The 15195-nt window shown below is 50.9% G+C and overlaps 4 protein-coding genes across 5 annotated transcripts; 2 read left to right on the forward strand and 2 right to left on the reverse strand.

Moving 5' to 3' along the window:
- Positions 1–3136: 3136 nt before the first annotated feature.
- AAFC00_006071 (uncharacterized protein) lies at positions 3137–4360 on the forward strand (the record flags this gene model as incomplete). The annotated part of the gene is made up of 4 exons (XM_069345963.1): positions 3137–3250; positions 3315–3424; positions 3494–3825; positions 3882–4360. 4 exons carry the CDS (start codon positions 3137–3139, stop codon positions 4358–4360), a joined length of 1035 nt encoding a protein of 344 aa, XP_069198167.1.
- A 1066-nt stretch (positions 4361–5426) lies between these two features.
- Positions 5427–7246, reverse strand: AAFC00_006072 (uncharacterized protein; the record flags this gene model as incomplete). 2 transcript variants are annotated; one of them, XM_069345964.1, is made up of 5 exons in its annotated part: positions 5427–6216; positions 6418–6665; positions 6780–6906; positions 6991–7022; positions 7082–7246. In XM_069345964.1, the coding sequence occupies 5 exons, from the start codon at positions 7244–7246 to the stop codon at positions 5427–5429; spliced, it is 1362 nt and encodes a 453-aa protein (XP_069198168.1). The 2 variants fall into 2 exon arrangements, with proteins under 2 accessions (XP_069198168.1, XP_069198169.1); XM_069345965.1 differs by having other exon boundaries at positions 7082–7207.
- A 681-nt stretch (positions 7247–7927) lies between these two features.
- Positions 7928–8830, forward strand: AAFC00_006073 (uncharacterized protein; the record flags this gene model as incomplete). Its single annotated transcript, XM_069348296.1, has 1 exon — positions 7928–8830. One exon carries the CDS (start codon positions 7928–7930, stop codon positions 8828–8830), a length of 903 nt encoding a protein of 300 aa, XP_069198170.1.
- Positions 8831–12240: 3410 nt separating this feature from the next.
- Positions 12241–14532, reverse strand: AAFC00_006074 (uncharacterized protein; the record flags this gene model as incomplete). Its single annotated transcript, XM_069345966.1, has 5 exons — positions 12241–13048; positions 13105–13332; positions 13395–13912; positions 13964–14173; positions 14239–14532. The coding sequence occupies 5 exons, from the start codon at positions 14530–14532 to the stop codon at positions 12241–12243; spliced, it is 2058 nt and encodes a 685-aa protein (XP_069198171.1).
- Positions 14533–15195: the final 663 nt, after the last annotated feature.

A 15195-nucleotide genomic window follows, 5' to 3' on the forward strand; every position in this document is an offset into this window, starting at 1 on the left:
TTGTCTGCTTCGGTCGCTATGACTTTGTCGACTGTTGCTGCCGGAGACGGATCATGAGCGGATTCCACTTGTTCTTTCTTTTCTTGCTGTTTCTCGTCCGGTGCCGAGGACATGGCTTTGCGCAATGTCGAGGACTAGCAAGGAGTGTCTTTTCGACTTCTACATGTACAGATACAGTGTCATGATAATCTACAGCGGCATCTACCTTGCAATCGTTGTGGATCAACAGTACCTTCTAAGTAAGCCACTTTCGTCCTCACCAAGTCAGAAAGCAAGCATGGATGAATTCATCGACGCTGATTCAGGGTAGAGCTACTGTACTTTGTGCAGTTCCTCAGAGCAGAAAGATGGGTCGGCGAATCGAACCGACCGGACTTGTGGTCTCAGTGCGGAACGGCTTCTTGGATTGCAGCACAGCACAGCACAGCACACGCACACGCACACGCACATGCACACGCACACACACACGTAAGACGAGGAAGTACGCTGCCGACTGTGCGCAAGTCTCACCTCTCTCTGCCTCGCTAGACATTATTGCTTCTCGCTCTGCCATTGCTGCAGGTTCCATGATACTGCGAGATGATGTGTCGCTGCCACAGATAAGCCAAGAGACCCACGTGGGGTTCGGGCGGAGAATATTGGAAGGTGAAAAGGCAAAAAGAAGGTGAGATCAGGGCCTCGTACGTCATTGCCAGCGTCTGCGCTGCCGTCTGCGCTGCGACAACTCGGCTCGCTCGATTGTTACCTTGAGATACAAAGTATGATTAGCACTCGTACAGGAATAGCCAAGGTACTTGTGCCTTGATCAAGCAGGCATCGTGGTTATCTACAGCATGGCAGTGCTCCATACTCACTAGATAGACAGTGACCGACAGACACCACCGAGCTCGGATCTCTGCTTACCTGTCTCGTCTCTTCCCTTGTCCTCTCGGCCCACACGGACATACTCATAGACATCCGGTGACACCGTTGACCGGCGTGTCTGATGTGTTATTGATTCTTCTGCTCTCCATACACAGTGGCGTGACAGAGGGACGACAGCGAGAAAAGCACGTGTGAGATGACGGCAACATTCCGATATCTTCTCTTACCATCATCCTTTCTGTATATCTGCGGTTTGCTTGGCTCTCACATAGTAATCAACAACAAACCACCAACATGGAGGGTGCTCGTCCCAGATGGGTTCTTCACATGCAGGCGCAGATGTGGCGCTATCTCATGTCCATCGGCATGTTCCTGCACAAATGCGCCCGCCCTCGACCTCCCAAGCCGTCGTTCGTTCGCACCATCAAGTCGACCGTCTCGGCCACCGAGGGATCCTTCAACCTGTCGTTTTATGTTCCCCAGGACTACGAACAACAACGAAACAAACCGCGCCGCGGCAAGGGCTACCCTTGCGTCATCAACTTCCACGGAGGAGGCTTCACCCTCGGCACCAGCACCGACGACGGACGATGGTGCGGCACAGTGGTCGAGCAGTGTGATGCCATTGTCGTCAGTGTCGACTACCGCCGCGCTCCCGAATGCCCCTTCCCCACCGCCGTCGAGGATGGAGTCGACGCCATCATCTACTGTGCGCGCCACGCCGAAGAGCTCGGCATCAATCCCGCCAAGATGGCCCTGAGTGGCTTCAGTTCGGGCGGCAACATGTCCTTCACCGTGCCTCTGCGCCTCTATGATCATTTGACCAACTTTGGGCGCTCGATGACTCGAGAAGAAAGCGGCGGCGGCAGCGCCGATGACATGGACGAGAGCGCCAGTCTACTCCCGGTCCCCACAAATCCCGGCAGTCTGCTCAATGTGCCCACCGACAGCAGCGGCATGGCCAGACCACCACTCCTCGGACAGATGGCCACGAACGCCTCGACCACCTCTGTCAATCGCATCCTGCGCTCTCGCTCTGCCATGAACGTGCCGCACGCCGAAGAGAACCTCATCAAACAGGCCAAGGCCACGGCCAACGAATGTCCCGACGTCTCCCTCTGCGCCATCGTGCCGTGGTATCCCAGCATCGACTACACCCAGACTCGCGCCCAGAGACGAAGCACTCTGATCCGCAAGGACCAAGACCTGCCCAGCCTGTTCACCGATCTGTTCGATCAGAGCTACCTCCACCCTCCCGACACGATCCCTCTGGACTCGCCATATCTTTCGCCCGGCATCGCAGAGACGGCATTGTTGAGAGAAGCCCTGCCGCAGGACATCATCATGCACACTTGCGAGTGGGACATGTTGCTGGACGAAGGCGTCAAGTTCAAGGAGCGGCTGATCAGTCCGGAGATCAACAAAAAAGTCGACTACACAATGGTCGAGGGAGTGCCGCACGGGTGGGACAAGGCGCCGAACCCCATCAAGCCCACGCCCGGGGTCAAGGAACACTATCTGCACGCTTGCGACGAGTTGCGACGTGTGTTTCACGAGGTGGACAAGAAGAGCAAAAACAAGTTTGGCGCCGGCGTCAATGGTGCACGCGACAGGGCCAGCAGTGGCGCCAGCAGCGTCATCGGTGAATCTGGAGAGGAGGGATCGAGCGAAGACAGCATTCAAGGGCTCGCCAGAGGCAAAAGGCGGGAGAGTAGACTTGTGCGGTGATTTCTTTTCTTTTCTTCTCTTTTTTGTCTTTTCTTGCCTGTGTTTATCATGTTCCGATCGCTAGCGACGTAGTCTATATCTGCAGCGAGTTTCCATATACCATCAATGGCATTTCTTACCCTGGTCACCTCGTCGTCTCAGTCCTGTCCGTGAAGCATGTCAAACACTTGATGCATATCAGATAAGATAAGAAATCGATAGGAATCAGACAGACCCTTGAATCTCAACAATTGCACTAACAAGAAACCAACAAGAAACTAACATGAAAAGATCAAAAAGAACCCCGCAAAAAGATGCAGAAAACGTGAGGGTCCTCGAGGCCTTGGCATTGGTTTCTGGTTTCGCAGCAACGAGATCTTCACGTCTTTCACATGGTCTTTTTTTTTGGTCAGATAAGTCGCAAACAAAAGTCTAACATAAAAAGGCATATCTCGTGGAAAGAAAGACTTCTTCTGCCTTATCCTGCCTTTTTACCCCTTTTTTTTTTTTATTGTTTCTCTGTTTCTTTCACGAAAGAGAGACCGAAACAACACATCACTAAATCATGGCCAACACTACCGACTCTGCACCTCAGGGCGATCGCCTTGCCGGTCTTGCCCACTCCGAGGTTCACTACTTCAACAGCTATAACCATCATGGTATCCACGAGGAGATGCTTGTACGTTTCTTTTTCTTTTCTCCTTCTCTCCTCTTCAGCAGCAAGACAACTGACCCAAAAACAGAAAGACGATGTCCGAACACGATCATACCGCGATGCCATCTACAACAACAGACACCTTTTCAAGGACAAGGTCGTCCTCGATGTCGGATGCGGTACATCCATCCTCTCCATGTACCCACCCACCTCTTTTTTCTCCCTTCTGTACTAAATCAAAAATGCTGATCGTTGATCGCAAAAAAGGTTCGCCGTGAAAGCTGGCGCAAAGCACGTCATCGGAGTAGACATGTCGACCATCATCGACAAGGCCAAGGAGATTGTCGAGGTCAACGGCATGAGCGACAAGATCACTCTGCTCCAGGGCAAGATGGAGGACGTCGTTCTTCCTTTTCCCGAGGTCGACATCATCATCTCTGAGTGGATGGGTTACTTCCTTCTCTACGAGTCCATGCTCGACACCGTCCTCTGGGCCCGTGACCGTTACCTCAAGAAGGGCGGTCTCATCTTCCCCGACAAGGCCACCATCTTTGCCGCTGGCATCGAGGATGGCGAGTACAAGGAGGAGAAGATTGGATGTGAGTTTTTTTTTCTTTTCCCATTTTTCTTCTTGAAAACTGACACAAACAAAAAGTCTGGGACAACGTCTGGGGTTTCGACTACAGCCCCCTCAAGCACACCGCCCTCACCGAGCCCCTCGTCGACACCGTCGACATGAAGGCCGTCGTCACCGACCCCGCCCCCATCCTGACCCTCGACCTCTACACCGTCACCGTCGCCGACCTCGCCTTCAACACTGCGTTCAAGCTGAATGTGCGACGCACGGATTACGTGCACGCGCTGATCGCCTGGTTCGACATTGAGTTCTCCGCATGCCACAAGCCCGTCAAGTTCTCCACCGGGCCCCACACAAAGTACACGCACTGGAAACAGACCGTCTTCTACCTCAAGGACGCCATCACCGTCGAGGCCGGCGAGCAGATGAGCGCTCGGCTCGAGTGCAAGCCCAACGAGCGCAACAGACGTGATCTCGACGTCGTCATCGACTACAAGCTCGAGACCGAGGACCAGGGCCGCACCGCCGAGGGACAGTGCAAGTACGTCATGTGCTAAACGCCTTGTTTTCAAACTGCCATTCCCGCGCGAAAGCCGCGAAGCTACTACCGAGCAAGAGACGCATTCCTCTCGTACCAGAGCGAGACAAAGAGAGAAGAAATGGCTCTCATCTCGAGGCCTTTTTTCGCAACCCTCTATTTCCCTGCTGTGTCAAACGCCGCAGTATGCTACCCGCAGGCAATTCCACACCGAAATACAAACAACCTTGCATAGCGGGGTCATGGGGCTTTTTTTTCTCTCGCTCTTGGGGATTTTCCTTATTGTTTTCATCATCTGCCTCTTTTTTTTTCGTTTTGTCTATCGGGGCTATTTCGCAAGCACACAGGAGTCAAAAGAAACGGGTGGAGGGAGTTTTGAGAAGGAATCAAAAACGAACATGTATTAGAGAGAAAAAGAGAAGGCTCGTACAAGAAAACGGGGACATGAGAGGGTAAATCGTAAGAAGAGGCAGAGAGAGGCAGAAGTGGGCAAAAAACGACACCAGCACCTTTCCCGGGTCTTTTGGTCAAGGCTCATACCCGTGGGGAAAACAAGAGAAGTGCAGGAGTAGACGAGACAGATCCTCTCTCTGTCTCTTCAATCTCTCTTCTCTATTCGACGACATCCCTCGCTCGATAGCAAAAGTCCAAATGCAAGACAAAGACACCTTATTACCATTTTCTCATCCATTCATCCACGTTTCTATGCCTATGTGGATCTAATTATCTACGGATCCGTCATCTTTATCTTTCTGTTCAATTACTCGTCGCGTTCATCGGTCTTCTCTTGGCCTACTACCTGCTCTAGCAATGTACTGATTCACGAGTATATTCGTCCACTTATGCAGTCGAACATGTCTCCATTCATGCGTTCAGCTATTATTCAGTCCTCTACTCACTTCTTCTAGTCAACTAGTAGATATCCCATCCACCCAAATACTCATCCATGCGATAAATCACCTCTGGGTTGAGATGGCCATATAAGAGCAGAAAGCAGAAAGAAGCTCCACGCAGTGGCGCCGTCCGCGCAGGACAATTCCTTATGAGAGCAAGTCAATTCTAGTAAGACATAATATACATGTAGGCTAAGCGACGACGCCTCTACTCTTCAGTTCTTGTATCTGCTCGTCCGTCCTGCCTAGCACCTCCCTCAGAATCTCAGCCGTATGCTGCCCCAGCGTCGGCGGCGCGCTCCTGATGCCCGGTGTCGAAGCCGAGTACTTGACAGGTGTATTGACCAGCTTGATCTCGCCGCACGTCGGATGCTGCACCTGCGTGACCATGTCCCTGGCCAGCACGTGCTCGTGCGACAGCGTGGCTGCGATGTCGTTGATGGCTGCGTACGGCAGGCCGCTGCCTTGGAGCACGTCGAGCCAGGATTTGGTTGTTTTCGTGCGCGTCACCGTCTCGATTAGCGATTCCAGCTCGTCGCGGTGTTGCACGCGCAAGGCGTTCGTGATGAAGCGCGGGTCGGTCGTCCATTCTGGGTGCGAGAGGCGGGCGCACAGCACGGAGAAGAGCCGGTCGTTACCGCCGCCCAGCATGATGTCGCCGTCGGAGGTGTGGAAGCCGCGGTAGGGTACGATGGAGGGGTGCGCCGTGCCCCAGCGGCCGCTGTCGGGTTTGCCGGAGATGAGATGCGAGGAGGCTAGGTTGGAGAGGGTGGCTACTTGGCAGTCCGAGAGGGAGATGTCGATGTGTTGCCCGCCGTTTCTGCCAGGGGTTCCGTCAGAGGAAGAGATTTTGGATCTTGCTAGTAATGCTGCCATGATTGCGTTCGAGGTGTATAGTCCTGTCGTTAGGTCTGTCACCGCTACGCCTACTTTCACGGGCGGTCCGTCTCGGGATCCGGTGATGTGCATCAGACCCATTTCACTGTTTTTTGTTGGTTAGACGTCAGTGCTGTGTTGGAAAGAGAGCAGGGAGATTGTGGCAAAGTCAAATTGTGTCGTGGTCTGCGTGACTTTGACCCGTCTTATGCTATCGCTTCCTCCTTGCAGCTTTTTCTGCTCACCACAGTGACGCGGTAATAGAGATGATAGAGACGATGGAGAAAGGAAAAAAAAAAAGACTCACGCCTCGACCATGACATCGTATCCCGCTCGATCACTGTAAGGACCCGTCTGCCCATAACCAGTGATACTTGCATAGATCAGATCAGGATTGATCTCGGACAGGGTGTCGTAGTCCATGCGGTACTTCTTCAATGCTCCCGGCAGATAGTTTTCGACGAGCACGTCTGCGTTCTTAGCGAGCTCGTGCAGGATCTTGACGCCTTCTGGGTGCTGAAAAGAAAGGCCGAGGGATTTCTTGTTGCGGTTGACCTGTATTTTGGCGTATGTCAGGATGGAAATGGAAGAAGAAGAGAGTCACGCAGTGGTTCAGAGATCATCAAGATCTCGAGATATAGATATTGTACAACAACTATCGCAACTCACCGAGAGGTAATAAGCACTCTCGCCAGCCTCATCTACCTTGTCGCCTTCTATGTGCTTGGCATATGGCGGGCCCCAAGCACGAGTGTCATCGCCACGGGTTGGATGTTCAATCTTGATGACTTCGGCTCTATTTGGTCACAAGCAGCATCAGCAACACGGGACGCCAGACTTCAAACCCTCGCAGAAGGTCATACAGAGCAAGTCATCTCACCCAAGATCTCCTAGTATTTGTGTGCAATATGGCTATCACAAAATCAAGTCAGGACTCGATGCTCACGAGGTTTGGGACTATATTGTCTTACGCCAGCCAACACCCGTGTCATATCAAGCACTTTGATCCCTGCCAATGGTAGTGTCGCCGCATTCGACCAGCTCGCTATAGAACTGGTGAATGCTCTACTCTGGCCGACCAATCGAGACGGGTTCATGTTACGCCCGCATCGAAGCGGTAATCTGGACAAGACCATGCTTTGAACGACACAGCAAGATTAAAAAGCAATTGGGAAGAGATACCGCTGTCGAAAAAAGACGATGTTCACAAATCCAAATTGTAAATATTTTTGCGTCAAGTTGAGCACTCGCATGTTGTCAGAAGCCAACTAATTATTGGAGTTAAGCGGGAGCATCGGTCCTGACTTGCCGAGGCTTGTTTCTCCAATACTGTAAGGATTCCCCGAGCACCCATTGTCTCGCAAATACCAGTCTTCTTCTATCGACAGAGAACGCAAGGGATCTTCAATCACTCGTAGGACTGCATCACGACCTCCAGTCCGAGGCACAACACTCGCCAAAAGAGAAAAGAAATGCAGTCTGTCGCCGCTTGCGGCTGAAAGGCCGACGAAACAGCCCCGGCAAAGATGATCTGATTAGATGATCTGAAACGTTAGTGACCCCGACTTCGGATAGCTACATCCAGCGAATCAGATACATCCATCTTGCGGGGTAGATAAGAGGTATATATGTACCCTAGTCCTGCTACCAGTATTATACTGGATGGTGAGGGAACTAGTTGTCGTTCTGGTGATTCTTCATTGATCAGAAGTCTGTTAAAAGAAATCATCAATCCTTCTTGAATTGACAGCCATTCACCTCTATCAATTGGCTTACATCTAAGAATCCTCAATCTACCTTGCCTACTGATCACCACTATGGATAAGCAATCGTACCTCCCCAGAAAAGATTCAGGTATTGAATTGGACGACAAATATGAGCATACTACCGGTTTTCTGGACTTGCCACCCGAAGTTCGTACCTCAATCTACGAGCTCATCTTTGATCCAGAAGAGAGTCGGCGACTAGCATATCACCATCCTGGCCAGCCGGATAGTCTGCACGAAGAATACTATGCATCAGATCACCTCAAGCCATTACTGACCTGTCGTCATATCTACTCTGATGCACATCTTCTTGCTTTTTCTCGTACTACTTTCGTCGTTCGAAATCCATTTACATCCAAAGACATATCCAAGCGTCTTCAATCACGGCTGTCTCAATCCCAGATTCAGTCAGTTCGCAGTGTATCATTCGTCGCCGAGGCAGACCACTTCAGGTCCATGCGTAACTGGAAAGGTCATGCATTCGGAAACACCGAGCTATTTCTCGATCATCTAGACATTGTACTTCACAAAAGCAGCTACTGGCATTACATGTTCGACTTCAATACCATCATGGTTGAGCTGCTCAGGAACCTCAAGTCAGTAAAGAGGATAACATATATCAAAAATGGAGGTAGAGTGAAGCCTCACTTCCATACTTGGTTCAACAGGCTGGGTGCTGCGATCCTGAAGTTCGATGAGCTCTATCGCTTTGTCAATGGTCAGCCTGAAGAAAGATGGTGGGCATGGGAGTTTGATGGTCGCGCGCAGACGGCCAGTCTAATTGCCAGACCTGCAAAGCCTGCAGATTTGTCGCATGCAGAGTATGAAGAATATATGCGACCGATCAGGGAAGATCTGACGAGAAGTATCGAGGCTGAGGCTTACGATCCAGACCCAATGTCAAGGAACGGGTATGTTGTTGTTCTTCCCTCACTCTCCTTGACGCGGACGTAAGGCATATAGATAGCATAGCTTTATTGACTTTCCTATCTTAGGTTTTGAGACATCATTGTGAAGAGGGCGCGACTCCCAACACCGTACTGAAGCGTCCGGCAGAGGCGCTGAAAGCCGGCTAGAAGCTTCGGTCTGCATCCAGGCTCATATGACTATGTATATTCATGGTCTCGATGAAGCGTCTCAAGGTTTTGATGCGTCATTGCATATGCACTCACATTGGAATGTTGCATCGGTGGCTTGTGGAGTATGAGCTCCGACGATGCAGACGCTGCGCCTCCGCCTACCTGCATAAGTCCGGGGCTGCAATCTTGATGCTTGCAGATGGTGATTGGACCATGACACTGATAATCATCCAAAGCACTTGTGTTGTCTAAGCGCCTACGCCAAATGATCCTGATGATTGCCACTTATTACGGAGGTGCTCACCAGTGGAATACAGGCTGACACTTCTATCAGCCATTTGCGTTGGGGCGTCTACCTTACCTACAACCAAGCGAAGTTCGAGGCTCCTCTCGCTCTTCCCTTCGCCTTTGCCCATAGCGTGTTCCAGTTACAATCCGCTTCCTAGACGTCGTATATAATCATGTGATACGTGCTAAACCATTAGAAACGAAAGACTGATCGTCGATACACAATGGGACGACCAGAGGATGATAACGATGCAGGGTACGATAAATGGGACAGAACAAGGAGCGAGATATTTACAGACACACACTATCAGTATATAGAACATCCACTCATTGAGCATCGATTGATGTCGGGTGGTCCGTGGCTCCCCGAGAAAAGTCGGCCGGAATCCAAACACGACCACCATTTATTGGTATCTCTTGCCAATATCAGGCCTGATGAAATGCAGTTGCCTTACAAAGCCAGGCACGAGAGAACAGCGCAGATACCAACCAAGGCTACTCTGCCACAGAAATATCCAAATCGCAACTCCATCATAAATGAAGGACAGCCCCTATCTCGACGAGGCCCATTTAGTCACGGAACTTATCTTGCGGAGATCAAAGAACTTACCAGACTTGATGATATGATCCATACGCTTCGATGCTATGAAGATCCGTTGAGTGTGCGTGACTCTGATTCTGGATATGGGTCGCATGTAGAGACCGAGAGCCCTGACTCCTTATCTCTGGTGAATGGCAACGACGCTACCTTATTTGGGCCGGCGTTGACAAGAGAGCATAATAACGCTCTCGAATACCTGGACGAGCGGTACATTGTTGAACCCCAAAAGCAATCACCACGATCGGACCAGTTAATTTTGGGGCCAAATACGCCATCTCCTGGAAGGTTGTATCCCGCCAGATTCGACAAGACGATTCAAAACTTCATGGAATCTAAACGATTAGCTCTTCGAATCGAGGCGTTTGAAATGCTCATTCGATCCATGCAAGAGCAGCGCGCCACAACATACACATATATGAGTATAGCTAGGATAAACCAGGTGAAACATGTAGCAAGTAATCTGGACGTCTACCATGCTATACGGCGTCTGGTGCATGCTTATCATCTCATGGTACCACCTGAATCGCTGTTGAAATTCCCAAGAATATTATGCGACGCTGTTACAATTAGATGGTCCCTCAAGAATACCTTCTTCAAATTCGACATCTCAGCGGAAGTAGCCTTGATGCGTTGCTCACCGGGCGTGCGACATGGACTTGGACTTACGACGGCCCCTATGAAGATCCGAACACGAAGATTGGTTGATTTGCTTGCTGTGATGCACCTCGACTTTCCCCATGATAAGTCTAGAGCAATTTATTCGAGTCCTCTTAGTTCTCGACTGACAACAATGAAAATCAATATAGAGGAAGTTGCAGCAACATTGATGAGATTTGCATTCCTTCAATTCAAGTCTGCCACGTGGGTTGTTCGTCATGGTCATTTAATCATGTCGATATCCCTGGCTTCATCACATCACACCTTGTCACGGCGCGATCCCTTACCGTTTCCAACATATCCGCAAGAGGTAGACAATTTTGCGTTCGAAGACAATCATGAAGACAAGATTCGCTTCACGTCCACCAACTGGAAAGGGCTACTGGAAGAGCTTAGTCATCTGCAGACTGACGACATATCCGTGAACCTATCTCCTCGTTCCAACATACTTGACAAGTGTCAGTTGTTTGTAGAAACTTTCACTGGTGCTCCACTACAGTGGTCGCCATTAAGACAACCGTGCCGCCCGCTGCTCTCTGGTCTAGGTCGCGTTAAGTGGAGATGTGTAAGGTCTGATTCACCTTTTGTGTTTCTTTCACTAACGTCTATCAGCCTTGTGGTGAAACTCACTACGAAGACATACCCAGGACTCTCTGCAACAGCTTGGTCAAAGATCTCGAGCAAAACACTCTCAGACATCACGCCTCTTCAGCTAAGAACCCAGTGCTCTTGCTCAGGCTCTCATGTCTTTCTCCTTGTCAAGAAACTAGATGACTACCGTCTAGCACAATGGCCGTCAGACAACGAAAGTGACTCTGGCTTTTTCCGATCACTGAAGCAGAGGTACATCGAGAAACGCGGCATACTTCGTTATTGGCTGTCAATATACAGGTTTTCCCACTGCGATTTCCGTCGAGTATGTATTGTGGCGCTCCTTCTCACACATCAAAGCTGACCGCATGCCTGCTTTAGATGAAAAAGACCGGCGACTCAGAGTTCGAGCCCGGCAAGATCGAGATCCCAGACCTGACGAAAGCAACCGACTATTACTACTCACCGCACCCCATGGACGACGACCCGCCCATCTCGCGCAGGCTCTTCTACAAACGCTTCCACGCCTGCCACGACCATAAATGGTACCACCTGCACACGCGCCACCGCCGACTCTGCAACTTCGCCAAGAACAACGTTCGACGTATCCCTAAGCGCGAAAAAGATCTCATCGAGTAGGGCCCCGAGGACGAAATCTTCTGGGGCCTCTATGCGCGCGAGTGGGCTTCTCCGTGGGCGTTCATCCTCTGGAGCTTGGTCCTGTTCATGCTGCCGCAGCTGCCTTTTGTTGTGTATTGGTTGGTCAGGCACCCTGGTGACTTGCAGGACGCTCTGGCGCCGTGGTCGATTTGTCTGGCTGTCTTGCCTCTGTTTTGGGGTTCGATGTGGCTTGGGGTTAGGGATTCCGTGGCTTTTGAGATCGGACGCTGATGCTTGATGGCTATGACTTCTTTGGTGGGATTTCCGGGAACCTTCATTATAACGCAGTTGTTCGGAAAAGCATGCCTAGGGGACAATGGGCTTGTATGTTATATTTTCATACTCTGTGATTTTTGGGTAATCTAATGAGACGAACAAAACCAGGTATCACCAGTACAATGAAACAAAACAAAAAGCATACTCGTGAAACTCGTCAATAACCCGATTTGAAGCACGTTCGGCTTTGGGATTGGACAAAGGCAATTTGACTACCAAGCCTCCCACTTCTGTCCGCCCATGGCAACAAGACGATTGAACATCTCGTCTCTGAGCACCATGGCCGTCATCTTCCATGTCTCGCCAGTCTTACTGACGATCTCAATGCCATCGGCGATTTCTCTGTCCAATGCCCATCCGACGACCAGCTTGGCTTTCCAGCCTAGTCCGCCGACTTTCTTGATTTCTTTAATGTCGGCGATGGCTAGAGACCAGACGGGATGAAGCAGTTCTTCGCGACCGAGCGAGCCTTCCTCAGCAATTTTCTTGTCCAGAGAAAATGACACGCATGGGATCGTGGCTTTGGTCGAGATGTAAGCGTGGCCCTTTTTGCCGTGGTATCTGCATGCGAAGTCGACTGGTCCAGTGAGATCCTTTTCCTTGTCGGTGACGACGACTCCGAGTCTGGACTTTGCGTGCTCGCTTCCGACCTTGGCTTTGAGGTGGTCGGCGCCCAGAGCAGTTTCGATAGTACCCTTGACACCGTGCTTGAAGAATGAGAGTAGCTTGGCGCCCTTCTTGCCGTGTTTGGCGTCCTTACTGTGGTCAATATCTGCGCCACCGGTCTCGTGTGCTGTGGTGGGGTCGTGTGCCATGGCGGCATCGAGTTCTTCTTGCGTGGCGTTCAGAGGCCAATCCGAACCAGTCGCACGAAGATGCTCGTCGGTCACGTCCGCAGGAATATCCGGAGGAGGCTCGGCTGCACTGGGTGGAGGTGGGATGGGAGCCTTGTTCGCCTCGCCGATACGGAGAAGAGTAATGGTCAGTTGCGCATTGGTGGGTACACCTTTCAGGAGAGTGCTATAGACGGTTTAGTTCTGTGAGTAGCAAAAGCAAGAAAACTTGAGGGAACGCACTTTCTGATCTCCAGTAACTTTTCCCAGTGAGGGAAGGTCCTATTCAGCCACTTCAGACCGGGTTGGATTACTGGATCACCGAAGAAGCCAAAGCCAACACCAAAGGTAGCACCCTTGGTGAACATATATGCGCTGGTCAGAAGTGAAATACCGAGTAATGGAACCACGACAGCGGCGATTCTGAGTCGGTACATGTCCTGGGGAAATGGAGGGGTGGGCGACAATGCACTACGCCGCAATGAGTATTCTGATAAAGTCAGACAGACGATCTGGACGAGGTCTATACTTACTTGCCGAATCTTTCCCATGTATCTGCAACATCAGCAAGACCATGCATAATCGGTCGCATCTTAGTCCACATGGCAGTCTCCATGGGCACTTTTGTTTTGTCATGCTTGGCGCTGGTTTTGGCGCCTCCAGCACTAGCTCTAGCATCACTGGCACTGGCGGCCATGCTGGTTGGATCAGGTACACTGTCGCCGGGTGCACCAGCTTCCGATGGAGGCTCGCCTTGAGGGTGTTTGCCGCTTGCACTCGCCAAAGCCACAGACGCGATACTGTTGACGAAATTACTCGCCTCGGCTTCTGCTGCCTCACCCTTGTGGTTCTCAGGAGCTCCAGTAGCGGTGTCCGTACTTCCCAGAACACCAGCCTTCGGCTTTTGCACTCCGCCAGTCTTACTGTCAACGAGTGCAATGGGCGCTGGAGGAAACATGACGTCTCGACACGGAGGGTATGCGATGAGCAGGATGATAGTGCAGGCAAATAGGGGAACCAACAAGTCAAGGACCCAAGCCACAAAGTATGCCTAGAAACACATCAGTGCTGCCTTTCATCCGTAGAAAAGTGTTGTGCATACGGTACAGAACCAAGCAGTGCGTCGAGTCTCTCGCCATGATCGCAATCGAGCAATCTGCTTGCCGAATCCCATCATACCAAGACCAACAGTCATGTAGAGTCGTTCAATATTTGCTCGTAGCTTATCGGGAGAAAACTCCTCTTCATCTGCAACATTGAGATCCAGATTTCCAGGAGGAGGAGTGACATATTCCTTGACGTGGTACATTTGCTGGTTGCCAATCGTCAGACTTCGCGCTTTCCTTTTCTGACAGAGAATGGAGGAAGGTACAATACCTTGTTGAAACGTCTGATCAACAGCCATAGTTCTTCATTATCCATACCGCCCACGAGAGGGGCAGCGATATTGTGCTTCGGCTCATTCCAGCCCAGATCAACAACTTCCTCATCATGAGGTTGCTGCGCAGCGCCCTTTTCCTCGAACGTGAGCGCCTCCTTGGCTAAGGCATGGCTATCTGTAGGATTGTGTCGCAGCGAAGTCGCCTGATCTGTCTTGTCAGGATCAGTGACAGCCTGAGTGCTGTCAGGAATCGGCAGGAGGTCTTTGTAGACCAGACCTGTCCCCACCATGCTGGAGATTTTTGTAAAATACTACACTCCTGTCTGTGCTATATTTATGGTCAGGGGTAGATTGATTCAGAGCTTAGCATTCATTTAAAAAGTGGAAGATGTGTAGCAAGGGTCCAGATGCTTATTGAGAAGACTCGAAGAAGGATGAAGGTTTTCCCACGGGGATGTCAAAAGATATCTAAACCTACAATGACACTAAACACTACTACCTAGACATCCAGGGGACAAGCACATGAACACGGCACTGGGCTTCTGCAGCACAGCGAAAACAAGGTACATACAGGACACGCAACTCCTTCACCCGTTTGTTGCTAACATTCAACATCCAAGTCCCTCGCATGAGGACTCTGGCCTACGTCATTGCGTATTTTGAGCCGTCCATCGCAGCTTGGATCAGCAAACCCCAGATCGATCGACGCCTGGCCTTGACCAAATTGGGACGTCGACCTCCAGCCGTTACCATGTTATTATTCCGATGTCCATACATAACTCCAGCAGATCTTGACTATGCGCTTAGGGCAGTGAGCGATAAGAGTGATATCAGAGCATCATTTCAGCAATCACAGATCTAGATGCTGATGTGCGACAGCCTTCTTGATATCTGCCAAGCCTGGAGTAGGGATGTTCAAGCAACGAAGCAGCTCGGGTGATGGGTAATCGCCA

This window comes from Neodothiora populina (assembly GCF_041146345.1).
Source record: "Neodothiora populina strain CPC 39397 chromosome Unknown canker_contig_6, whole genome shotgun sequence".
NCBI classification, from domain to species: domain Eukaryota; kingdom Fungi; phylum Ascomycota; class Dothideomycetes; order Dothideales; family Dothioraceae; genus Neodothiora; species Neodothiora populina.